The 27419-nt window shown below is 39.5% G+C and overlaps 1 protein-coding gene across 4 annotated transcripts in view; it reads left to right on the top strand.

Annotated features, from left to right (window-relative positions):
- Positions 1–27419, top strand: part of DYM (dymeclin) — a 341153-nt gene that overhangs the window by 84678 nt on the left and 229056 nt on the right. For all 4 annotated transcript variants that reach the window (XM_087869834.1, XM_045790039.2, XM_045790038.2 and 1 more), the window contains exons 7-8: positions 9375–9500; positions 10882–11024. In XM_087869834.1, coding sequence (XP_087725960.1) covers positions 9375–9500; positions 10882–11024 — 269 coding nt within the window. The remainder of the gene's footprint in view (positions 1–9374; positions 9501–10881; positions 11025–27419) is intronic.

The following is a 27419-nucleotide window of genomic DNA, read 5'->3' on the forward strand; positions in this document are numbered from 1 at the left end:
ACCACTTTTTCGTCTTCTCTCGTGTTTTACTTTCACACTGTCTGTGGTGGCATGACACTGATATTTCTAGATTTTGGTCTTAATCTTTTGAACTTGTCTGTTGTTTTTGTTAAACTTATGTTCCATTTACTTACTGTCCGGGTTCTCCCCCAATAGTAAGTCAGAGGAGGATGTTTTTTTCCTCCATATTCGTTGACTTTGTCCTCAGCCAACACTAACACCCATTTCATGAAGGCTTTTGTCTTTATCCAAGTGTTCCACTCTGCCCTAGCAGAGCAGCACAAGGTCAAGGCGCCTGTCTTTTTTTTTCTTCACATGAAATTAATAACTTGCTCCAACAGTAGTTTGTTTTAGGACATTTCCAGCCCAGATGGTGGAAAGTTCTTGGGATAATATGGCAGCCAAAGCAACACTTTGGCTTTTTAAAGTTGACTTTGTTTTGGCGATTGTGTGATGAAAATCTTCTGAAGATCATACAAGGACATTAAAACAAGAAAGATCTGTTGGCCTAAAACATTTTTCATCTTCTAAAAACCACCACGCTCAGCGTGGTAGCATTTTGGTTTCTTTCAAGTATTGGCCTCTCTGGCTCTTTTCCCTGATTATTTGGCACTTAGGATAGGCCAATTAATACATTTTAAATTTTGTTTTCACAGAAATCTAACATTGCCTTGAATTCCTTTTTTTGAGCATTATAGAATGTTACAGCAAGAAATGACATTAGAGATCATCTTGCCTGATGTACTTATTTAAAAATAAGAAAACTGAGACCCAGAGGAATTATTTGTTGAAAGTAACAGAATGAGTTTAATAGAGAGCTGAGAAGCAGATCCTAGGTCTCCTCATTTTGGACCAGTGACTTTTACAGCATACCACAATGCGATTTAATTTTGTTTGCTCTTATTTCAGTATGTCATCAAATTTGAATCAAGAAAAGTTTAATTTTAACATTTATGATAGTCTTCTATTTTTAGTTTTCGATTAATTTAATTTTAGAACATATTGCTTAAATATCCAAACACATAAACGTGTACGTGAGCAGTCTCCTGCCTCCTCTGGTCCCCCATCTGTCCAGCTGTCCCATTTGCTTCCGTGAGTAGCCACTGTGCTTAGTCTCTTACGTATCCTTCCTGAGGATGTTCGTGCAATGTAGATGTGGTTGTGAACACAGATTCTTATTTCTCCCTGCATTCACACGCAAGGTGGGAAATCATACATACTGTTCTGAACTTTCCTCTTTTTCCAGTCGACAGTCTATCCTGGCAGCTTCTGTACGTAAGCATTTAAAGAGCTTTCTCATTTTTGTTATGAGGATATTCAAATACCCCAAAGTTACCCTTTCAGAATATATCATTAGGTGGTTTTTAGCATATTCACAAAAGTTGTGAAATTGTCGTTACCATCGAATTTCAGAACTTCATCACCCTGCAGAGAAACCCTGCACCCATGAGCGGGCACTCCTCATTTCTCCCTCTCCCCGGCCCGTAGTAACCGCTAATCTGCTTTCTGGCTCCGTGGATTTGCCCTTTTGGGACAGTTCCTAGGAATGGAATCCTAGACTATGTGGTCTTTTACGTCTGGCTGCTTTCACTTAGCACAAGGAGTTTAGGGTTCACCGCTGTTGTAGCAAAGTCCCAGTACTTCATTCCCTTTGTTACTGAGAAGTATCCCATTGTATGTATACACTGCGTTTTGTTTATCCACTCATAACTTGGTAAACATTTGGGTTGCTTCTGTTTTTTGGCCATTATGAATGATGCTGCTCCGAGCATTCCTGTACAAGATTTTAGGTGGACTTAACGTTTTCAGTTCCCCTGAGCATGTATCTAAGAGTAAAGTTGCTAGTCATCTGGTAATTGTGCGTTTAACTTTCCTCGGTGGCTTCATCATTTTACATTCCCATTAGCCTTGTGTGTGAGCGCTAATTTCCTACATCCTTTCTCATTCAAAAAAAAAAAAAACTACATTATGATCTGTTGTAGTATCAAATTATATGTAATTATTCCCCTCTTGTTGGACGATAGAGTTGTTACCTTTTTTTTTGCTCAAATCCTTTGCTGATTGTCGTATGGGAGCCTCTGTTGTATCTGTTTCTAGGACCCATTTTGTATTAAAAAGATTAGCCCTTTGTGACATGAATTTAAAGTGTATGTCTTTTCTGAATTTGCCTTTTGACTTATCTGCTTATAATATGCATTTGTTTTGCCATAATAAAGTTTTAAACACTGTTTTTTAAGAATTTGAGTTTATTTGTCTTTTACAGCTTTTAGGCCTTCTGGATGGGCTTTTAGGCTCTTCGTTGACCTTTTTGGCCCTTTCTCTTCACTACTCGCCTTCATGCACATTTCATTCTAGCCCCATTGGCTCCTGTGGTGTTCCTTCAATATTCTAAATATCCTTAAATAAAAATGTTCCTAGCTCTAAGCCTTTGCATGCGCTAGTCCCTCTCCCTGGCCTCCTCTTCCCTTGCCTCCTTACTTCTTTCAAGTCTTTGCTCAGATGTCAACTTCGTGTTGAGTCTTACTGTTTAAAATTGTAACACACCTGTGATAGATTGTTAGTGGTCCCCCAAATTAATTCTCCTCCTCTTTATTAGAATTTGGCTGGGCAGTGGCTGTCCGGGTAGAGATGATGTTTCTCAGGCTCGCTTGCCGGCTAGATCTAGATACAGGTGTACCAGAGGAAGTGATATATACAACTTTTGTGTTACTTAAAAGGAAATGGGTTGCCTTGGAGTGATTTTTTTCTCCCTGCTCTCTGGTGGGAAATGATAACTGGAACAAACTTGAAAATGCACGCAAACGGTGACAGAACTTCCTTTCCAGCGTGGCCTTTGTGTGATTTTATGAAGTAGATCCTGCATTATCTAATTGTTAAGTGGCAGAGAAATGAGCGTTGATCAGGTTTAAAACATAATTTTGGGGCACCTGGGTGGCTCAGTCATTAAGCGTCTGCCTTCAGCCCAGGGTGTGATCCCAGGGTCCTGGGATCGAACCCCCACATTGGGCTCCTTGCTTCCTCTCCCACTCCCCCTGCTTGTGTTCCCTCTCTCACTGGCTGTCTCTCTGTCAAATAAATAAATAAAATCTTAAACATAAATGAATGAATGAATAAATAAAAACATAATTTTGGACTTCTTTCATAGCAGTTTAGCATAACTGTTCCTTACCCTTCCACCCTAACCAGGTACTCCTTATCCAGCCTTCATGCATTGTTTTCTTCATAGCACTTATAACCTTTTAATTTATTATACAGCATATTTATTTGTCTGCCCATCTAGAATATAAGTGTCAGGAGGCTTGGCATATAGTAAGTGCTCAGCGAATATTTGGAATGAATGGTTGGAAAGGCCTTCTATAAAGCATGTTATAAGAGAATCTTCCATCTTGTCCTGTCGGTTTGTTTTTTTTTTTAAGATTTAAACTTTTGGCATATTTGGGATTTCTTTTACTATAGGGTCTGAGGTATAGTTTCAAGTTGTTTTTTTTTCTTTCAGAAAGCTATACAGTTGTTCCAACAGTATGTATGTATCTCACTATCTTTTTAGTATCATGTTGATGAAGTCCATTTTTAACTTGTATAACAATGATTTACAAATAAGAAATGCCTGCTCATCTCCTCGGTAGATTTCTTCAAGAGAGATTGTTGTATTCTCAATCATCATCAAATCTGAGTGGCTGTAATATATTTAAACTGCTTTTTCTGTGCACACATCAAAAGATGCTAGATGCTCTTCTTTTTTTACACATTCTTTTTGTTTCTCTAAAGCTTATATTTTTGATCATATTAAGTGCTGTGTTGACATATGGGATATCTTGGTTTTTGGCTCATAGCTATAGGCTATTTTGTGAATAAGAATCGCAAATGCTGTGTGTGCTATGCCACTAAGCTTTATATTGAGTAAAAAGTTTCTTACTGAAATATGTATTTGCTTTTTATAGTTATTGCAAATTAGAGGTGTCTGTGAGTGTTAGAATGCTGTTTGTTTCTTATGCAGGAACAACATTTCTAGGTGTAAGATCTTTTGAATAGTGTTTAAATGCTTTTAATGACTAAATGCTTTTAATGAGACGGAATCTGTGACTGTGCACTCTGCCAGTATTTAAAAGTTCAACTTAACATCTTTGATGGACAGATGTGATGGTTAATTTTGTGTGACCACTTGACTGAGCTGAGGGGCTGCCCAGAGGTCTAACATTATTTCATTTTTTCCGGGTGTGTCGGTGAGTGTGTTTCTGGAAGCAGTTAGCATCTGAATTGGTAGACTTTGTCAAAAAGATCATAGTCACCAGTGCTGGGATCATCCAGTCTGTTGAGGGCATGAATAGAGCACAAAGGTGGAGGAAGGGAGAACTTGCTCTCCTGTTTGAGCTGAGACATCCATCTTCTCCTGTCCTCGGACATTGGTGCCCCTGATTCTTGGGCCTTCATACTTAGACCAGGGTTTTTCTGGTTCTCAGGCCTTTGGGTTTGGACTGGAACTGTACCACTGGCTTTCCTGGGCCTCCCCCTTGCAAATGGCTTGTAATGAAAGTTCTCAACTTCTCTAATTGTGTCAGCCAATCCCTTACAGTAAATCTCTTTTCGTATGTATCTCTTCATATATTGTGGATTCTATTTCTCGGAGAGCCCTAACTAACACGGTAAGTGTGGCTAACTTATTGCTATGATCTGAATGTTTGTGTCCTCCCCAAATTCATATATTGAAACCTAACCTCCAGGGTGATGGTATTTGGGGGACAGGGGATGGTTAGGTTTGCCCTCACGAATGGGATTAGTGCCCTTGTAAAAGATAACCAGGAAACGTCCCTTGCCCCTCTTCCACCGTGTGATAACACAGCAAAACGATGCTCCCTGTCTGTGAACCAGAAAGCCAACTCTCATCAGACATGAATCTGCAGGTGCCTTGATCTTGGACTTTCTAGCCTTCAGAACTGTGAGAATAGATTTCTTTTGTTTATAAGCCACCCAGTCTCTGTTAAGTTCGTTATTGCAGTCCATAAGCACTGAAACACTCATGTTAGAGTGTTTTTCCCCAGTCACAATCTCTGTTACTTTGATTGTTTACAGTGAAGTGAGAGAGAGGAATCATTAAGAAGACCCATGGTCAGGGACGCCTGGGTGGCTCAGTTGGTTAAGCGGCTGCCTTCAGCTCAGGTCATGATCCCAGGATCCTGGGATTGAGTCCCGCCTCTGGCTCCCTGCTTAGTGGGGGAGCCTGCTTCTTCCTCTGCCTGTTCTGCCTGCCGCTCCCCTGCTTGTGCTCTCTCTCTCTGACAAATAAATAAAATCTTAAAAAAAAAAAAAAAAAAAAAGAAGACCCATGGTCAGAATGACGTTAGATATTATCTTCAGACTATCACTTATGATATTTTTTCCCCAGGAAATTTCCCAGTAGAGATAATCGGTTTGGAGCAAATGTTTCTCCCACTCATTATCTTCATGCCCTTCCCGTTTAAAAAGTTTAAATTAAAGTAATAAAAATAGTCACCTATAATCTCATCTCTCAGGATTGCTTTTTTAATCTTTTGCCTGTTGGCAATCTGCATGCATGTTCATTGGTATGGTACATAATGTTCTGCTGTCTTTGCTCAACATTGTGTTATGAAGCAAGTATTTCAATAAAGTATGTTTCAAAAGCAGATGGGATAACATGTTTTGTGAAGCTAGCCTAACCCTGATACTAAAACCTAGCAAACATTACATAAAAAGAAAATTACGGACTTTTATCAGTATAGGAGAAAAATCTTTTATTTTTTTTATTTTATTTTATTTTTTTTTAAAGATTTTTATTTATTCGACAGAGATAGAGACAGCCAGCGAGAGAGGGAACACAAGCAGGGGAAGTGGGAGAGGAAGAAGCAGGCTCATAGCGGAGGAGCCTGATGTGGGGCTCGATCCCATAACGCCGGGATCACGCCCTGAGCCGAAGGCAGACGCTTAACCGCTGTGCCACCCAGGCGCCCCAGGAGAAAAATCTTTTAAAAATAATCAGTAAGTTGGAGCACCTGGCTGGTTCAGTTCGTTGAGCGTCCAACTTTTGGTTTTAGCTCAGATCATGATCTCAGGGTCATGAGATTGAACCCCACGTCAGGCTTCATGCTCAGTGCAGAGTCTGCTTGAGATTTTCTGCCTCTCTCTTTCCCTCTGCCCCTCCTCTGGCTCATGCTAGCCCTCTCTCTCAAATAAATAAAATAAATAAATAAATAAAATCTTTAAAAAAATAATTAGTAAATTGTATACAGCAATATATGAAAAGGACAGTACATCATAACCAAGTGTGGTTTACCTGAAGAATGTGATATGGTTAAGACTTGAAATTCAATCAGCGTAATATGCTGTATTGACAGAATAAATTAGACAAGCCATATGAGTGTCTCAGTAAGTGTGGAAAAAGCGTTTGACCAAATTCAATATCCGTTCATGAAAAAAGAAAAACTTGGAGAACTAGGAAAAGAAGGGAACATCTTAAGTACATATAAATACATGTAAAGTGATTGTCCATTTCCAGTGTTCTTGATATCATTAGGTTGATATCACCCTTCATCCCACTGTCCCTGATTTTGGACACATCAGGCATAGGATTGAGTCGATCACATTTTTCACTTCAAGGACCATTATCATCACTCGTTCATGTGAGGCCCATCCCTCCCAGCATTTGGTGTTAATCCATTCACTTATTCCCATTTATTCCCATTCCTTACTCCTCTTCTTTCCCATAACAGCCATTTTAAGTGTGTTTAATGCATTATGTGTGTGTATACACACACACACACACACACACACACACACGCACGCACGCACAGGGTTTTTCTCTCAAAAAATAATAATAAAATAAAGTTACAAAAGAAAAAGATCCCTCCTTGTCTCTATCCATTTAATTCATTGAGTGTCTGTTATGTACTGGAGTTGGGAATACAAATAACTAAAAAATGAAAGGATCCCTAGCTAGAATCTCATGTGTTCTAGTGAAAAAGAGACTCGTCTTGGGACACCTGGGTGGCTCAGTCAGTTAAGCGTCCAACTCTTGATTTCGGCTCAGATCGTGATTTTGGCTCAGATCATGATCTCATGGGTCGTAAGATTGAGCCCTGCTTGCACACGTGCACACTCTCTCCAATAAATCTTAAAACAAAACAAAACAAAACAAAACCCAAAACTCATCTGCAAATAGCTGCTTGCAAGTCATGCTTTAGGGCTTAATGTCACTTTTTTAGAAGAGCTTTACAACCAGAATTCCCTATAATCCTTTCATGGTGTTACTTGCTCTTTTTCTTTATGACCCTTTTTGGTGTAATTATTTCTTGAGTTCTCTTTTCTCCACTAAATTGTAAGCTCCATAAAAGCAGGAGCCTTATCTATTTGTTGATGGATAGTATTTCTAATACGGGGCATAATGCCTGTGTAGACATAGTAAGAATAAGTTCTTTATAAATATTTTTTGAATGACCTATGAAGTGGAATACAGTGTAATAAACAGTTTGATAGAACTTTTATCCATAGACTATGGAAGCGCATGAGGGAATCACTGAGTTCTGTTTAAAAATTTTGGGGAATGGATTTATAGGTTGATATGAAATTACAAATGTCCTGTTGAGTCAGTATTCTTATGTGCTGTCAGCTTTCCCTACCTCCCAACATGAAACCCTCTACCCTTCAGTCCTATAGCTTTACAGAATTTGGATATGGGACATAGAGTAAGATGTTAAATTATAAATTATAAACCACTGCAGTTGATTCTATATTATTGATGCAGTAACTGAATATATTATCAATTGTCCTGGAGGTGGTCACCTATCTAGATAGGCTCTACCCTATAGCAAGATATTTTATTCTTCAAGATTTGACTTTATGCTCTGACCCAACTAAAAGTCTAGCCAATTGACTATAGAATATGGATTCCTAACAGGCGTGGGCTATATGAATAAATGATAACTGTGATGCAAAATCTTTGGGGTTCTAAGCAGCCAGATCGTCACTAATGAAGAATTAATGAATCATAACATGACCTGTCAGGCTGTCTTTCATTCAGTTCAAGGAATAAGAACAAATACAAGAATTGTGTTTTATGTGGTTAATACTTACACCACTATGGAAGTTTCAGGTGAGAGAATTGTTCTATAATACTTTTAAAGGTGGAATTTCTGGGTAGAACTAAGATTTATTCATTACATAATAACATCAATTGCATGGACCTCTTGTGTTTTGTATACTTTATTTTTAAAAGAGATTTCTATCAGCAATAACTCCTTAAGATATCTGATAGAATTTTAAGCTTGCCCAGTTCTAGAATCAAGTCATGTTTAATTTGTTTAGCGAGCCTCATTTAAGTAGGTACTAAGTGTTTTTTTGTGGGGGGAGCTTTCCATGAATATTTCAGTTCTGTCAAAATATATATTTTTTTTAGCTGTTACTCTTTTTGCTGTGTTAAGATTTCCACTTTCCTGACCTGTTACTGTTCCCCATGATAACGCATTTAAACTTTTTCAATAACGAAGATTTCTTGAGGCGTTTATTTCTGTTTGTGCTTCCTGCTCAGCGAAAACTTTCGTTTCCTTTTTATTTGATCTAAGATTTATTTCTAAAGGGGGGGCTGATGATCTTGGGAGAAACATGCTTAATAAAACAGGTATAATGTGTTCACTGTCCATATTTTGATGAACATGCAGGGTTGGCCTTGCGGCAGCAGACACAACAGATAGAGGTTGTTAGGATATACCATTGTTCTCGTTGTAAAGTGATGATCACCGGGAAAAGGCATTGATTTCTTCCCTACACTGGGACTTCTCTTCAGTTTGGCAATCTGCGTATTCGGTTCTGCATTGTAACTAAACAAGGATGAACATAGAGCTTTAGGGCAAATCTTCTAAGCCAACACTGCTGGTGACTGTTTCCATTATGCACTAATAGACATGTCGTTCAGCAGGAGATGGGAACTGGAAAATAGAAAAGTCGTGGGATGCCTGACCCAAGTGCAAGAGCTAATGGCTGGGAAAGGACTTCATATTTTTGCTCGAGTTAATTTTTATATCTTTATAACCTAGAAACATATTGAATATTTAGATTGCATTTTTCATTATAATAATATTTTTTATTATATTATGTTAGTCACCATACAGTACATCCCTGGTTTTTGATGTAAAGTTCGATGATTCATTAGTTGCGTATAACACCCAGTGCACTATGCAATACATGCCCTCCTTACTACCCATCACCAGCCTATCCCATTCCCCCACTGCCCTCCCCTCTGAAGCCCTCAGTTTGTTTCTCGGAGTCCATAGTCTCTCATGCTTCATTTTTAAATGTATAGTTTATTTAGAAAAGAGCAATCCTAATTTCCAAAGGGATCATCATTCTGTTTTCTGTTTCTGCAGAGATATTACGTATGACATCTCAGTAGAAGCTGTATCGACGATGGTGGTTTTCCTTTCTTGCCAACTCTTCCACAAGGAAGTTTTACGACAGAGCATCAGTCACAAGTATTTGATGCGAGGTCGATGGTATGTTTCTATTTTACATTTTTCTACTTCTTATTGTATAAATCTTTATTTCTGGTCTTGTCCTCTAACCTCGTTATTGTCTCAGCTGTCCAGCCAGACATTTCCTTCTGTGATTCTGTCCACACTCCAAACCCAACGTGTAAGGAACCAAATTCTGCTTTCCTATTTAAACTGTCCATCCTCCCTGCCCCTTTCATCCCCACAGCTTTTCACCTTCTCTGGTGGTTTCCTTGTAGAAGTGAAACTTTGAAGTCCTCTTTCTTCTTTTTCTGCATCATTCTCTATGTCTAAGCACTCATCCAGTCGTGCTTGTCCACTGAAATTATTTTGAATCTTCCCCTTTTCACCAGTCCTGTCGAAACTACCACATCTCTACCCAGTCACCCTGTGTTTGGACTAGTTCAGCAGCCTCTTAGCTGACCGCTCCTACTTTCGTTTAGACACATATTCATTGTGTGTTAACTGTGTGCCAGGCATGCATTAGGATGGGGGGCTCTGCTCTTGAGTAGCAGCTTACGATCTCCTAGTAGGGGGCTGGGAGTAGATGCAAAGTACACACACACACGCCTATCTTCTGTTGACACATTCTTCACAGAACTTGAGAATGCAAAACAATTACAAATAAAGTAGCTTTGATTAAAGTTCTCAGGGAGTGGGAGGAGCTTTGTCTTTTTCACATCCTTCTTGTTGCCTTGGTTATCTGTGTGGCACCTTCTTGCTCCCTTGATTATCCCTGTGATACAGTCACAGAATCCTGTAAGGCTGTTTGGAACATACTTGAAAATCACTGGTAATAGAGAAAGAGCCTGAGCTTTGGCTCAGGAGTCTATTACAGAGTTTTCTCTAGATTGCAGGAATTACCACTTGAATTCATGGACACGTATCCCTTTTCACCTGTGTTGTTTCCCTTCTCCTCTCATTCCATTACTTGAAAGAGTAAATATATATATTTATTTTGTATGCATGCGTAAATTGAATAATTTCATACTTAAAATGTATAGTCTTTTATATCATTGCTTTTTAATCCTTGTTTTTCCCTACTGATTCTGTGATACTACCTCCCTTCAAGTACCAGGTACTGTATAATATACCGAATTTATAATATGTCATCTGTTATACTGATTACCAGGAAGGTAACTGGAGCTCGAGAGTTGAAGTGATTTGACCAGCAGCCATGGCATAGAAACAGGAAAGCCAGAATTAAGCCTCAAGTCTGATCTCAGAGCCCACAGTCTTCACTATTATGTGACAGTGCTACGTTTCTTTGAATTGTGCTAATCGCTTTGATATTAATAGATTATATAGATGATATTTATCATTATACAAAATCAGGGGACTTCCATAACCATGAGTTTGATTTTCTTTTTTTCTTTTTGTGTAGTCTTCCATATACCAGCAAACTTGTGAAAACCTTACTGTATAACTTTATCAGACAAGAAAAGCCGCCCCCTCCAGGAGCACATGTACTCCCGCAGCAGTCCGATGGGGGAGGACTGCTCTATGGACTCGCTTCAGGAGTAGCAAGTAAGTCTAATCAGATTTTGTCGGTTCTTTGATGTAGATAGAGCTTGTCTAATTAGTCATAAGAAATTCTGTCCACTTGGCCACCACTGTTGGTTCCGTGGAGCTGGCTAAATGTGAAATAATGGAAGTATTTTAAAATATTTTATCCATTTAGTGCAGTGATTGATGCAGTGAAATGTATGCAAAGAATTGTTTACCTGTAAGACACCACTTTTCAAGAATAATGTTTGTAAATAGGCATATCACATGAATTTTAGCTGTACACGATAAATGTGGTTAAGCTCTTGGAAACTTTGTACTGCTTGTGCTTTGAGGAAATCGGGCTATTTTAGAGGCTTTATTGGTTAGGGTCTTAAATGACTAATTAGGTGTAGTTTTCTTGTTACGCTCAACGTTTCATTTGCTCAGCCACAAATCAGGACATTTTCAAGAGTTTTTTATTAAATTCTGAAGTGGCACAAATGTGGGTTTTATCAGATCGGAAGCAGATTTCATTAACTGCGGAAAACCCTTTCCCACCGGACAGTAAAGCCTCATTTCTGCTTCATCGTGTTGGACACGAAGACACGAGGCATGGCGAGGGTAGCTCTGGCTCTCCCTGGTGTTAGTGTGGTGGACCTGCGTCACATGCAGTCCTAGAAACTGAACTTTTGCTTTCTTCTAAAGGAGAAACAAAAAGCAGACTGGTACTTTGGCAGTTGTAAGGTCTGCCCGGGTGCTCTTAGTAAACTAGCAGTACACGCTGTACCGCGTAGTGCACAGTTGGGCTGTTTGAAGGAATGCTACACGGAGCCAAGTTCCACAGCGAAATTGTGGCTGTGGCATGCTCGCCACACTCAGGGAGGAACATCAGTATGGTAGGAAAATGCTGTCCCATCCTGTTCGATAATGGACTAGGGACTGCATCTTGGAACGTCGTTGGGTTAAGCGACCTCTGTTGACTTTCGGAATTGATCTGTGGGCCAGGCTTTCTAGATTGGCCTTCCCTTGATTTCTTTTAATATTATGGGTTGGAATTACATTTGTGGCCACTCATCGCTTTGTCTTTGGTGCTGAGCAGGCTCCCTAGAATGCCAGACCTGCAGAGGTTCGTGCTCTGATTTGCCCTAGTTTCAGATGAGGAGGCTGTACCAGGCTCCTTCATGGCCTCTGAGGGCAGCACAGCAGTGGCTGCTTGTGTCCCATGGGAAGGCTTCATTAATCTATGAGTATTTTCTTTTTTCGATCATTAAACTGGAATAACGATATAAAAGCTAAGTATTTTCCAATATTTCAGGATGGTTGAAGATTTTTTTTTAAAGATTTTTATTTGAGAGAGCAAGAACACGAGCAGTGGGGAGGGGCAGAGACAAAGGGAGAGGGAGAAGCAGACTCCCTGCTGAGCAGGGAGCCCGATGTGGCACTCGATCCCAGGACCCTGTGCCCATGACCTGAGCCGAAGGCAGCCGCTTAACCGACTGAGCCACCCAATACTTTGCTTTTTTTTTTTTTAAGGACGAACATAGGTTCATGTGTTGTGTTTAGTTTTTTTTGGAGTTATGTATCATCAGAACCATGTCCAGTATGGTGATGTGGTCCCATCAGTACCAGGTGCCAAAGAACTTTTAAACTCTAGATCTGTCCTACGTAGTTAGCAGCGTATCAGAAGGAAGTCCCTAAATTTTCCTAGCTTCCAGTTTTTTTGTCTATTGAATGAGAAGGTCAGGATAGATAATTGCTAAGATGATTTCCTTGTAACTCTCAATGAGTCTATGGCCTTTTCAGTGTCTGGGGGAGGTGGTGGTGAAAAAATTTAATATTAGTTAAGGACATGAAAATGGACTTACGGGGGCACCTGGGTGGCTCAGTCAGTTAAGCATCTGTTCCTGACCAGGTCATGGTCTCAGGGTCCTGGAATCGAGCCCTGAGTGTCTTGTTCTGTGCTCACCGGGGAGTTTGATTGTCTTCCTGTTGCTGCTTCTCCCCCTTGTACTCTCTCCTTCTCTCAAATAAATAAATAAAAATCTTAAAAAATAAAAATAAAATAAAATGGACTTAAGTGTACTATAGTCACAAGACATTTTATATGGCTTCTTACATCTTCATGAAACTATTCGTATAATGGTATAAATCACAGTAAGAGTGGTTATTCATTATTTCACAGTATGCGACTCAAAGGATTATAAAAAACAGCAAAAGGATGTTCTCTTCCAAATCACAGCTATGTATTATAGGGGGATAAAAAAGGAAAAATGTTCATGCAATTTTGAATTAAGTCACATTCTGTAAAAGTCAATCAGGTTGATAAGGAAATTTAATTTCAGTTGTGTGATCACTTTTGAAGACGTTTTGGTTAGTAGTTAAGGAATTTTCTTACTTTAATATTGGCTTGAGAAAACTATGATTTGGAAGCTCCTCACTGAAAAAAAATATTCCAAAGCCAAATGTAAATTATAAACTCTTTTGGATTATATTTATTTTCATTGGAATTGAGTTTTTCTGCAAACTCAATAGAAAGCATTTCTTTTCATAGCAGTATATGTATGGTATGTGTTGCTTGAATAATTTCCTTTGAAACAGAGTCCCTTATTTTGGAAAACTTTATAGTTTTGGATAGTGAGGCTTTGTTGGCACTGGCAGAGAAGGAGGAGCTTGCTTGTGCTAGGTAAGCAGTGAACCACACGTCTGGACCCTCCCAGGAGTTAGGCAAGGCCTTCTCCAGTTTGTTCTCATTTTTTCAGATATATATTTCTGGTTATTCTACTATTTGTTTCCCAGACTCTAAGCAAGAACTTGTTACTTGTTACATGCCTGATGCTCTCTCCCTTTTCATGTCTTTCCTTGGATTATGTCTTTCACTTAGAATCGTATTTCCTCCTCTCTGACTTTTTTCTGCCCGTCTGTCCATTAAGGGCCATCTCAAATACCACCTTTTCCACGAAGACTTCCTTTTCTCTCCTAGCCAGGTGCGCTCTTTCCCTGTGGCATACTTAACTCTGCTTTGTGCTATGATGACTGTGTACAGACATCATTCTCCATACCTGGGCTCTACATACAGTACAAGGAAAACTAACGTGTATAACACTTGAGAGTTTATAGAGCGCTCTTCGTATATTTCACTTCATTCTCGTAGCAACCTTGTCAAATACATGGTTTTACCTTTTTACAATGTGATTGATGAAGAGATGTTCCTAGTTATGATTTTTCTAAGATTACTTAGGAAAGAGGTGATGTCGGTTTGCCCTTGAGCTCAGTTCCTTTGACTCTTAACCTTTGTTTACCAGTCCTTTCTCGTCATAACCTGAGTCCTGAGCGTGCTGGCTGGTGCTTGACTTACGTCAGCATGTTCGCTGCCGTCTCCAGCAGGGCACCTTACGTCTGTGGACTGTCAGTAAATACTTGCTGTACGTACTGAAATATACCGAACACTAAGAACTCGTCTACACTCCAGATAGAGTGAACTCAGTTTATAATAACATGTCTGTCATTTATTGAGTGTCTTCTGTTTTCCAGTCACTTTAGTAGCTAAGTTGCATACATGGTTTCACTTACCCTTTATTTTTATTTTTTAACATTTTATTGTGGAAAATTTCAAAGATGGGTAAACATAGAGAGATTGGTAGAAAGACCATCTATCCATACCCATCTTTAAGAACTATCAACATTTTGGGGCGCCTGGGTGGCTCAGTCATTAAGCGTCTGCCTTTGGCTCAGGTCATGATACCAGCGTTCTGGGATTGAGCCCCACGTCGGGCTGCCTGCTCAGAGGGAAGACTGCTCCCTCTCCCACTCCCCCTGCTTGTGTTCCCTCTCTCGCTGCCTCTCTCGCTGTCAAATAAATAAATAAAATCGTTAAAAAAAACAAAACAAAACTATCAACATTTTGCTGTTTTTTCCTCATTTATCTGTCTCTCTTTTAAAAAAAACTTTATTTGGAAATAAGTTCATACATGTATAAAAGTTCCAAAAATAAAAGTATTACAAAAAATTATATACCTTTATCCAGGTTGATTTATTATTACCATTTTATCCTATTAGTTTTGTATCTGTATCCCTTCCCTCCTCCTCTTTCATTCTATACACACACACACACACACAATTTTTTTTAACTATTTGAGGGTAAGTTACATGCATCATGGCCCTTTATCTCTAAATACTTGAATGTGTATTTCCTGAAAGGGGCCATCTCTTACACAACCACAGAACACTTATCAACTTCAGTAAATTTAATATTCAACTAGCCTTAAAAACAGATGTTTCTTTTTTTGTCAGCAAAAATAAGGAAATGGAGACTTCCTCTGCGTTTTAAAATCTACTTTCTTAATATAGGATCATTTGTGTTGCACCAAAATTGAATTTTTATAATTAGGTGTTCATGTAACCAGGCTGCTATCGATGGATCTATCCTAGACTTGCCGTTCCACTATGCAGCACACCCCTGCCCCTTTCAGTTGTTGCTCCTGCAGTATGTGGTGAGTGCTTGCATGATGTTGGGGTAGAAGGTAGTAAATGGATGGAAGAATTATTAATATATTTTAATGACCACTAGTAAGTTGTTGTTGTTTTTTTTACAGTTAATGAGAGTAATGAAAATTACTTATATGGATTTTGTTCTTTTTTTAAAAAATGTTTTCAGATGTGTCGAGTGTGATTTATGTCTTTCACTGGAAGTGGTCAGAATCAATTATACATTAATATATTACTTTACCTGGGAGTACCTGTAATACATGCCAGCAAGCCTCTTCATAGTTTCACAGTACAAGAAAAAATGATTTCCTTCCTCTTTATAGCTTTTTAGTTTAGATATTTCTCTAAAATGCTGGCAAAATGGAAAAAGAACCAGTCTATATGTCACTTTACTATTTAGGGAAGAGTGATACAGTTTTAATTAATGTGGTACTTTTTTAATGAATTGTAGAATTCCAAGATTAGAAGAAACGAGGTTAAAGGTCATGTAATTACTTCCAAACATGAGCGATCCTCCCGGCATACTTTTAAAAAAATGCACGTGTGTGTACTCACACCTTGGAATTTCTAAGTCATTACACCTGTGCTTGGGCCGGGTCATATACATTTTCAATAAACATTCTAGACGATTCTGATATAGCTGGTCCATTTCAGCACCACTCACTTGGTCCAGGTCCCTTTCCAGTGCTTGGCTCTGTTTTGCTGTGGGCCCATCATTGCAGACAGTTGAGCCAGTACTGTTACCCACTGAGCAACGTCTCGTGAGGCAGCTCCGATAGTTTCGGCTGACCTTCTCCTCTTGTATTATCTTGGTTTTGCTTTCTGTTGCTCTCTTCATTGTTTTCTGTTGCTGTTATCATTTAGCCAGTTTATCCTGAAGTCTGACCATTACTACAGTACTCCAGCACGAAATGGATCAGAGCCCTAAACTCCCTGATTCTGGACATTGCATTTTTAAAAAATTACTCTAGACTCAAAGCTCACTCTTTTGGCGGATAATATTCAGTTATTAATAAATTTTTGTTAGTTTTCATCATCTTCATCTTTTCTATACCTGCAGTTTGACGTCCCGTCTTTCCCCTTCAGGCTTTATACATACAACGTTCAGCGTATCTCAAATATAGTTTTGTTAGGTGTGGTATGGTCCATAATATCAGCTAAAGATAAGATTTGCACTTACTTTCAGCCCTGGATCATCATTAAACACATATTTTGGGGCTTTCTTCTTTATTCAGGGTTATGTCCTTGTCACCATATTGGGACCGGATGGACGCGTTGTGATTCCTTTGTGGAAAGCAGGCCATTTCTGTAGGTGGCACATGTAAAACAACAAAGAAAATTAAGGTATCAAGGATTTTGTGACCTTTCTACAGAGACTAGATTTCATTTCCTGGAATCCTAGGGAGGATTACCAGTGAGCCAGTAGCCGTTTTTTCCCATTTCCCAGGCAGCAGACATTAGAGTTCATGAGGATTCCCACAGTTTCCCCTGACCTGTAGGACTTACCACAAGGATCTCCATGAGGCGGGAGCTCGCAGTCCCCCAGTGGCAGGAGGTGCTGGCCAGGCCTCTTGTGAGTTCACACCAGGGCCAGTGGATTGCACCACGGGGACCTCTCAGCGGCCTTCTCTCGCATTCCTGGAAGTCCTTGTGGATGAGGGGAGATTTCCGGAGCTTGATATTGAGACTCAGGTGATTTGTGATGGAGTCCCAGCTTAGCATGGATCCTAGACAAATTCTTTAACTCTTTGAATCTCATTATCCTACTTTATAAAGCTGATAATTAAGACTTTTTTTCCTACCAGGTTATTGTGAAGAATAAATGAGATGTTGTGTATAAAAACACTTTTAAAACTATGCACCATCTATCCTCATGTAAATAACTTTTCCTTTAACCTGCATTGAAGCTCTGTGGCTTCTTGTTAAAATAATCTAAAAGAAAGTAAATTTAATTAGATGAAATGAGTGATCAGAAAATCTCTGATAAACTTATGTAAGACAGTTTAAAAATTTAAGAGAATATCTTTTTGGTCTGTTCAGACTTTAAAATTTATGTAAAAAATGTTTTGAAACACCAGCCATGTTTTTGCTCTTTCTCCAACTGGCTTTTCATTTTATGTGGTGGAGAATTTGGCCAATGACAGTCAGAAAGGAAAATTTGATTGTTGAATAGATACTGCCCACAAGGGATTTCTCCTTGCTTCCTAAATGAACTTGTCTTGACAACAATTGCTATGGTACCATTTCTTATTCACTAATTTAACTGAAATGATTGTATTTTCTTTTTAACTGTTTGTGAAATTAGCCAAAGATTTTAATATAAAAAGACTTAATGCTGACCTAACTTGAATTGTGAAAAATATTTCAAGCATTCAACTAATCAAAGATATCAGTAATATTGGTAGTCTTAGTTATCATTTGTAAAGCAATTGATACTTAATTCTTTAATCTGTAAGTGTGTCACCTCCCCTGTTAAAGATGTTCTGCAAAGCAAATGACTGAAAACCCTTACCTCTCTGATTTGTGATGTGATGGCACAGGGTGCGTGGTAGTGACAGATAGATCAGCTTGCTATAACAAAATACCCCAGCCTGGATGGCTTGAACGACAGATAGCTGTTGCTTCAGTACCAGGGTCTGGAAAAATCTAAGGTCAAAGTGCTGGCAGGTTTAGTTTTTGATGAGGGCCCTCGAGCTGGCTTGCAGATGGTCAGGCTGTATTTTCACATGGTGGAGAGAGAAAGCTCTAGTGTCTCTTCCTCTTCTTATAAAGGCATTAATCCCAACATGGGGTGTCTACTCTCATGACCTCGTCTAGACCTAATCACCTCCCAAAGGCCTCACCTTCTGTTACCATCACATTGGGGTTTGGGACTTTGATATAGGAATTTTAGGGGGGCACATTCAGTTCATAATAGGTATTAAGGTCATCCTGGAATTGCCCTCACTGAAATTCTGTGTGGGAGGCCACTGGTCTCTCGTAGGTTGATAGCTAAGGCATCTTTCAGTGCCAGTCATTCTTTGTTTTAAACCACAGTCCTGCTTATGGTGTGGCCAAAGCAGATCACTCACAGCCTATCCCAACCTCACAAATGTGTGTGTGTGTTTTAAGGGCATTCCAGAATGTATAAGGAGCCCCTCCAAATATAATTCTGTGATTGAAACAGATTATTTTCGGGCACGTGGCTGGCTCAGTTGGTAGAGCATGTGACTCTTGATCTTGGGGTTGTAAATTCAAGCCCCATGTTGGGCATAGATTACTTAAAAATAAAATCTTAAAACCACAACAACCAGAAAGAGATTGTTTTCTTTTCTGATTTTGGAGGCTACCATTTACATTGACCTTTGGAGGGACTGGCTCTAGATTTTGATAATTGGAATTATAGAAGAGACTGGCTGTTGGTATCAGGCAGACCTGGAACTGAATGCCAGTCCTGCAGTCTATCAGCTAGGTGTTCTTAGGCTGTTTAACGTCTTAGTGACTCGTATTAGTCATGGTAAAATGAGGATAATGACTTCCTTTTAGGGCTGCTGAGACAATCAAATGAGCAAAAGAGCCAGATACCTAGCAGGTACACAGAAATGGTCACTACTACATAATGAACATTACATAGTAATATTGAAAAGATAACTTTTGTTTAAAAAATAGTTTTGGGAAAAACCAGTGATTTTATAGTGATTTAGTAGTTTATTCAGATCTAATGTAAATAAATTATGAAAATATATGCTATTTGGTTTTTAAAGAGACTTCAGATAGTCACCAAAAGAATTACTGATTATGTTGAATATTTAATACTGTGAGAAAGAAAAACATAACATTTACTTAGTTTTTCTTTTGATGCTATCCTTTTTTGACCTTGTCTTTTCTTATATTTGCAAGCTTTTTAATTGCCCCTGATGCCTAAAAAAAGAGTAAAGCAAGGAAGGGTTGACCTTGAAATTTCTTGTATTTTTTTCCTTGTAAGACAAAGCTGTAATGTGATTATAACTGACTATTTAATGTTTTAAAGAGCCAACCCTAATTAAATGTGTTCTGCCAAACTGCGCTTTCCGTCACAAGTACTGAGGTTTTACACAATAACTTCTGATATATGGCTTTTCCATTTGAATGAGCCATCAAAAATGTTTTTTTTTCCTTTGCTTGCGGTGGTGGGTGTCGCAGCCAAATTATAAGGCCAAAGTCGTGATTATTTGTTTAGGCAAATGCTGTAGTAGAGAAATTAATAAAGTAGAATTTGAAGATTAAAACTCCTATCTCTCCCGGTTACTTTTATTGAGAAAGTTATTGAATTCATTACGAAAGGTATGCTACGCGGTAGTTGTAATTTATTTTATGTGATGGTTATTTTTCTGTTCAGTTTTGGCTTTTTCTGGGCTGACTCACTGAAAGAAAGAAAAACTACAGTAAGAGAAAAAGTATGTGGCACTCGGAAACAGGCATAGTTGTGAAAACATTTCTAATTAAAGCACTTTGAACTTTCAGAAAAAGAAAGTGCTTTATAAACAATAATTATATTCTCAGTTCACTTTTACTTGGAATGATTTGGTAGATTTTATATACCAGGTGAAAGAATGGCTTTTTCCTCCTCCTTAATTTTCAGGGCTGAACTTATTTTGTGATTTATAAACTAGAGTTAATTTCATTTTGCTGGTTCCTTGGAGAGGTTCCGTGCAGGGATACGTGGAACATTTAGATTAGTATCGCAACCCAAAAGCCTGTATGTAGTTGTAGAGTAATAACATAAGCTATTTCACTTTTAATTGTTCTCTGAAAAAAATATCATTTCAGATTTTAGACTTTTGAGAAAGTGTTTACTAAATGATATTCATTGGAAGTAATACAGTGTCAAAATAACAGTTTTGACTTCTCTTTTATCCTCATAATTTGCTGACAGCCACTCCTCAGGAAGTTTCCAGAAATGGCTTTGAAAGTCAGTATGCCAGCCCTCTATGCTCATTTCCTTCTCAACAGATTGGAAGGGAAGATTGAGGCCTCTTTCATGCTACAAATAGTTGGGAAACAAATTCATTCATATTCACAAGGAAGATTATAGAATAAAGCAGTCAATTTCAGATGAAATCCTAGGAATAAATTTCTGAGGCTTGCTATACGTGTTGTTTATTAAGCACTGATTTAACTTGTTTTTAAGACTTCTGTGACATAATTTATTGTATTGTGAAATTTAAAAATATTAAAGATTTGAAAAATGAGAATATTAAAATTGTGGCATCCCAGTTTTTTGAGAAGGTAAATCTTATTTCAAAAATGAAGCAATTAAAATGGATTTGCTTTAAAACTTTAATTTTATCACAGTCAAGTGAGTGTAACTTTTATTAAACAGCTGTTTTAATTTACATTAATTTCAGCATGGATGTTGGACCAAATTCAAAGGCTGATCTATTTAAGGTTACTTGCTGACAAAATTTGTGAATGGTAATAAAATGCTCATAAATTATATTTGTTATAGTTTTGAGACCACCTTTTACCTGAGTAAATAATAAAGTTTAGCGTTAGGAGTTATTCAAAGACTCCCTTTTAAAATGGGTCTGCAGCTTACTTTGAAAGTTTTGTATCTCTCTCAGCCTTTCCCTTTTCATGAAAATGAAATGATGATTCCTTGCAGAATTATAGCAAGTAGCTCTTTGTTTTTCTTCTCTTGTACTTATTTATAGTCTTTGTGAGCCAGACCCTGGTCCTAGAAGGCTCACTGAATCCAGTTGGATGAATGGTGGTGAGCAAGAGGGAGGTACCATTAGTTGTGGAGCCCAGGAGTGTCCAGACTCACTTCCGCGGGACACAGGGGCCCTGCCCTTGACAGAGGTCAGGCAAAAGAAAGGGAGGGAGAGAAGCAGCCAGCCGTCCTCCCCAGCAGTGTAGAGGTGGGGAAAGACAGATGTGAGCTGGAAACCAGGCCCTGCCTTTTACCAGTTGTGTCACTCTGATTCAGTTACTTAACTTCATTGAATCCTAATTTCCTCATTTTCAGAATGGAACTTAGAATCTCTTTACCAGGTGGGCTTTTGTTACATTGAAATAACATATATACGACAAGTAGTAAGTAAGTGTCTAGAACATGCTAAATGCTAAACCTGCCATTTACCATTTATCTTCATCTTTTCTCCCTCCTGTCCTGTGGCAATTTCTCTAGTTTTCTAAACACCTTACGTACTATTGTCTTACGTTTCCTGTTCCCTCAGCCTTTCTCCTTAAAAATTAAGGCCTCCCCCCCCTTGCCTAGATGATTAAAAAGGATAATGAACACATGGAGCAGCATCCTCTTTAACATTCTTAGCCATAACTTTGTCCAACTGGAAGCCTTGCTGGCTCTCAGTACCATTTTGGGCGCCACTTGGTGCACAAGGAAGCCAGATTGAGATAATTTCGCAATTAAAAATCCATAAGTTGCTGAATTATATATTTTCGTAGTCTGACGTATTATACTTTCACAATCCTGATTCTATGGATTGAGGGTGAATGTGGGAATATTTTAAACTTGTCTTTTTAAAACTTTCTAATAAGACTTCCTATGTGTTTTTGATGTTAGTCAATTCTTTTTTTTTTTTTTTTAAAGATTTTATTTATTTATTTGACAGAGAGAGAGACAGCCAGCGAGAGAGGGAACACAAGCAGGGGGAGTGGGAGAGGAAGAAGCAGGCTCATAGCAGAGGAGCCTGATGTGGGGCTTGATCCCATAACGCCGGGATCACGCCCTGAGCCGAAGGCAGACGCTTAACCGCTGTGCCACCCAGGCGCCCCTGATGTTAGTCAATTCTTGACCCCCAGTTTATCTTAGAAAATATAGAGAAACTGACAGATACCAGCTTTAAGAGAGGAGGTCTTTTCAATAGTAATTATTCAAAAGTGTAAAGCTTTCCAGAAATATTTCTAAAAGTAAAAATAATTTTGCCTGTGTACATATTTATATTGCTCACGAGATGGTGCTGTTTGAATAAATAACAATTTGTGGGTTTATCTATTGTTTACTTTTCGAGACCATTTCTAGACTGTCCCAGTTTGCTTCGCTACCACAGGAGTCTTCCTACCTGAGTAGGAAGCCATTGGAACCATGGTTGTATCTGCTAGCCATCCCACCAGAAGCAGAAAGAAAAATGGCTTCTCTGTTCCTTTCCCCTTCCCGTCTCCTGCCAGTGTCTCCCATTGTCTGCTCTAATCTGAAGCCAGCAGGCAAAGGAGTTTGGAAAATAAGAGCTTGTAGGTTTTGGCCCCCTACGCTACGGATCAGAGATGAGAGGGGTGGAAATGAGAGCCAACAGACAGTAAGTGGCTACTGTTGTGATCCTTCTTTTACAGAGATTATTTAATTTTCTCGAAGTCACAAGCCAGTAGGTGGTGAGACTGGGCTTTAAAATTATGTGTGGCTTCAAAGCCAAAGATGTTTTCATGATACCATCTATCTTTGTCCATACTGTATGCTGTATGTGTGTAAGCTAGCTATATATGCCCGTGAGTGTGTGTTTATAAAAAATCTTTAAAACATTACTGCACAAAGAGCATTAGAGGTAATGAATATTTAAACAGATAAGCTATAATTCTATCACTGTGTAACAAATCAGCTGTTTCCATTTTTTCTCATTCTTTTTCAGTCCTTATCTCTCTGTATATGTATATATTTGCATATAGCAAATTAAATGTTAAAGTAGGAGACACCTAAGATGTGCAAATACTACCAAGTTTTATTTTGTCATTAGGGTATATTATGAAAATAAAATAGCATTCCTATATACTTGAGAAGTTTGATTCCTAACGAGGAAAGGTACAATTTAGATCCAAGTGGTAACTCTTGTTAATTTCATTCCTGACTTGGTCAAATCAGGAAGCAGGCAGATTCTTGTCATACTACAGCCAAAGTTATTTACCTCCTCCTTTTGCTGTATGATGAGTAGCACATGCTTTGAGGCATCCTGTTGCTTGTGTGGTTTTTTTGTTGTTGTTGTTTTGTTTTGTTTTTTTTAAAGATGTCTAGGGGCTCCTGGGTGGCTCAGTCAGTTAAGCAGCCGACTCTTGATTTCTGCTCAGGTCATGATCTCAGGGTCCTGGGATTGAGCCCCCCATTAGGCTCCATGCTCAGTGGGGAGTCTGCTTTCCCCGTCTCCCTCTTTCCCCGTCTCCCTCTGCTGCGCCCCTGTGCATGCGCTCTCTCTCTCTCAAATAAATAAATCTTAAGAAAAAAGGGTGTCTTGGTAAGTCTACCAATGTTTCTGCCAGTTCTCATGTTGTTCATAAACTCACTGGTTTATCTGGACACAGTTTCCCCTGAGCTAAGTTACACAAAGCGCTCAAAAGGCAGGGTATGTCCGACAAACTCGCTGTTCCCTCATCTTAAGTAGGAGGGGTGTGTTTAGGGGACATTGTAAAAGATTTATTCAAATATGGTATGACACCGACCGCTAGTTTGTCTCCTCCCCCACTTTAGCTGACTACATGGATGACAAGAATAGGTCACATTTCTCAGAGCCTTTTGCAACCCTGTATGGTCTGCATTTTGGCCAAGGGAATGTAAACAGAGGTGATATGGGCAAACTTGCAGGTAGAGTTCTTAAAGAGAATGCGTGTACTTACCTCTGTCCTGCTGACTTGAATGAAAATGTGATGGCTGGAGCTGGTTTAGCCATTGTTGGACCACGAGTAAACTTAGGAATGCAGACCATACATAGTAGAACAACAAGAGAATATCATGGCTTTTAACCATCATGGAGCAAAATACAACTCTGCTGCACCTACTTTTAGACTTTTATTGAAACCATTATTACACAGGTCTGTTACTTGTGATTTACCCTAATCTTAATTTACACTTGGGTGATAATGTATATGGATGAAGACGAGGCAGTGGTATAATAAACCAGCTTTCTAGGATGGGTTATTTGTAGGAGTTATCGTCAGAACATAGTGACCAGAAAACAGTGGGATGAGATAGAACCTTGTATTTCTCCCTCTCTATAAGTCACTTTTGGTGCCTGTTCCCCCAGCATTTTTGCTATACTCTTCACAAACTACAACGTTTTAATATTTTTTTTTGAGGTGGGGAGGGGTAGAGATATAGAGATAGAGAGGGGGAGAGAAAGAGAGAGAATCCTAAGCAGACTCCACACCCAGCATCGAGCCCACGTGGAGCCTGAGGTCACAACCTGAGCCGAAATCAAGAGTCGGAGGCTTAACCGACTGAGCCACTTAGGCGTCCCACAAATGACAGCGTTTAAGTTCAGAGTGTAAGAAAGAAAAAAACAAAAATAGTTACACAAAGAATCGTCTTTGTTGTTAAACAGATTTTAATTCTGCCAATCATAGTAATTCATGCATTGTTGAGAAAACCATTAGAGCTATTAACAGTGCTTTTTTAGCCTAGTCGTAATAGCTGAGGCAAATGAGTATACAACGTTAAGGATGTAGGAGTTTGTGAGAAGCCACTTGGCACACACTCAGGTTTTATATATATGTATGTATATATACATATATATATACACACACATATATATATATTTTAAAGGTTTTATTTGTCAGAGAGCAAGAGAGAGCACAAGCAAGGGGAGCAGCACGCAGAGCAGGCAGAGCAAGGAGCCCGATGCAGGACTCGATCCCAGGACCCCGGGATCATGACCTGAACTGAAGGCAGATGCTTAACCGACTGAGCCACCCACGCGTCCCCTCGGGTTTTATATTTTATCTTATAAATGAATGCACATTTAAGTTATACCTCAGCACATCCGTGTTTGTTTCATTTCTATTAAGATGCAGTTCTATGCCATTTCATTGACTTAATTAACTTCCTTGAAATCTTTGTGTAAAATTAATAGTTCAGGAAAAAATACCATGTCTGTTTTCTGACCTTGCTTATTCCTAGCACGTCATGGACCATCTCCAAGAGTTCATGCATCCCAGTTGGAGAAGTAGCAGATATGTGATTTGAGCTCATGGCATTTCTTACCACACTGGATTTTTCTTTCTGCCCTGAGTGGTGTGATACATTGCAAAAAGCCTGAAACCAGGATTTAACCCTGCCAGTTGTGTAATCTGGGAGTGGTTGTGGAGATCGTTAAACCTCTACTTTCTGGTAGCTTTTGTGATCAGCAGTTTTATTTTGTTGTGTCTATGTCTCTGCTGTTCTCTTCTGAAATTCTTGTCACTCATACATTGGACCTTCTCATTCTGTTCTTCTAATCTCTTTCTCTTAGAATGCTGTTTCTTTGCATTTGGGTAATACCGGATTTATCTTTTAGTTCACTAATTTTCCTACTGTATTTGATCTTCTGTGAGATCCTTTCACTGAAGCTTTCTAATGTTCGAGTTATAACATAGGTACAATAAAGTACAGAATCTTAAATATACAGCTTCATGCAGATTTAAGTGAAAGGTTGAATAAGTGAGGCCTGGTAAGATGGAAGTTGTTCTGTCAAGAATCATTTAGGTGGGGTGGTGTTCAGGAAGCTAATTAGGGTGGGTTGAGGGGAGCATGAGAGTCAGAGCATAGACAGATAACTAAAGCAGCAGCTGGAAGGGAAGGGGACATGGATTCTAGAGAGGTTTTTTTGTTTGTGCTGTTTTTGACTGGGAAATGGCACAATGTGTTTGTATACTTTGATGGAAATGATTCATTTCAGTTCTGCAGGTATTATTAAGTGCGTCCTTTTCATAGAGGTTACATTCTATCAGAGGTGGAGGAACTGATACTCACAGATAGGAGAAGGGTTATCTCATTCCTTTTATAGCAGTGAAGATAGAGTACGTACATGTGGATGCAGATGGGTTTGTAGGTCTTAAGGTGGAAGGACAGGGAGTTCTCTCATTAAGTGGGAGCGAGCTGAGCGTGGAGATTAGGGATTGTTAGAGGTGGTAAAGAGAGAGCTGTAGGGGAGTGAATTCCCCTAGGGGACTGGAGAAATGTAGTAGGATTGCCGGACTGAGCTTAGGGTTCCCTGGAAATTTGTGGTGATGAACTTAGAGCAATTGGAATGGTTGTGTGTTGCTCTTCAGCTGTGTAGATCCGCTCTGGGACGTGGAGTCGGTGGAATGTCGGGTTTCATCAAGGTTGGTGTTTTGCTGGGCGAATTTGATGGAAGAGGAGAGGAGTGGGGGAGTTGCAAGGAGAATACAGGGGCGCAGGAGAGCAATCCTGGTGCCATCCACAGAATCTTAGCTGGATGAGGAGGGAAGCAAGGACCTGGGGAGTGGTGATGGACATTGAAAAGGTGATAGACACGATGAGGTCAGAAGTTGTGTGTGTGTGGTACTGGAGGAGCTGACCTGGAAAGCTGGGAGGCCGTAGCCAGGGAGCGGAATGCACGGCTTCAGGGGGTGAATCTTATATAATGGTCATTCTTTGGTGTGAACGTCAGAAAGGACTTGAATTCTTGGCCTGCTTGGGGCCCTTCTGAATTGGGCAGTGGAGCGAGCATTGCTGGAGAAGTGTTGTCCTGCGGGCTCCTCGCAGCCTGTCCTCTTCCCAGCCTTACCTCACTGCACGCCTCCAGCCAGAGCTCTAGGTATGCAGAAGGGTCGTGCTTGACTAGCTCATTCCATGCACTGAAATGCCTTCCTCCTCTCCACCTGCAGCCCTGCCCCTCAGCTGCACACCCCAGGTCACAGACAGCTGCTTCGGGAAGCTCTCCTGGGAATGCCCCAGCAGAGCTGAATCTTTTTTCCCATGCGACCATGTGACACTCTCAGTACATCGTGTTACAACGACACTCCTGCGTGTCTCCTCTCTTAGGGTGGCGGGCACCCTGAACGTAGTGCCGACAGTGTGTTCCTTGAAGAATCTAAGCATGCTTGCCAAAGAGATAATTTAGGAAATGTTTATTCATCATAAGAAAGGGGCAAAGTGCCCAGGAGAAATGATTCCTTAGGGGGAAGTCAAAAAAAGGCGCATGCATTACCAAGATGGACAGAAGGTAGGAGGACCGAAAAGATAATCCACACAAAAACAACAAAAAT

Source organism: Ursus americanus, chromosome 19, assembly GCF_024610735.1.
Source record: "Ursus americanus isolate L20-20 chromosome 19, mUrsAme1.1.p, whole genome shotgun sequence".
NCBI classification, from domain to species: domain Eukaryota; kingdom Metazoa; phylum Chordata; class Mammalia; order Carnivora; family Ursidae; genus Ursus; species Ursus americanus.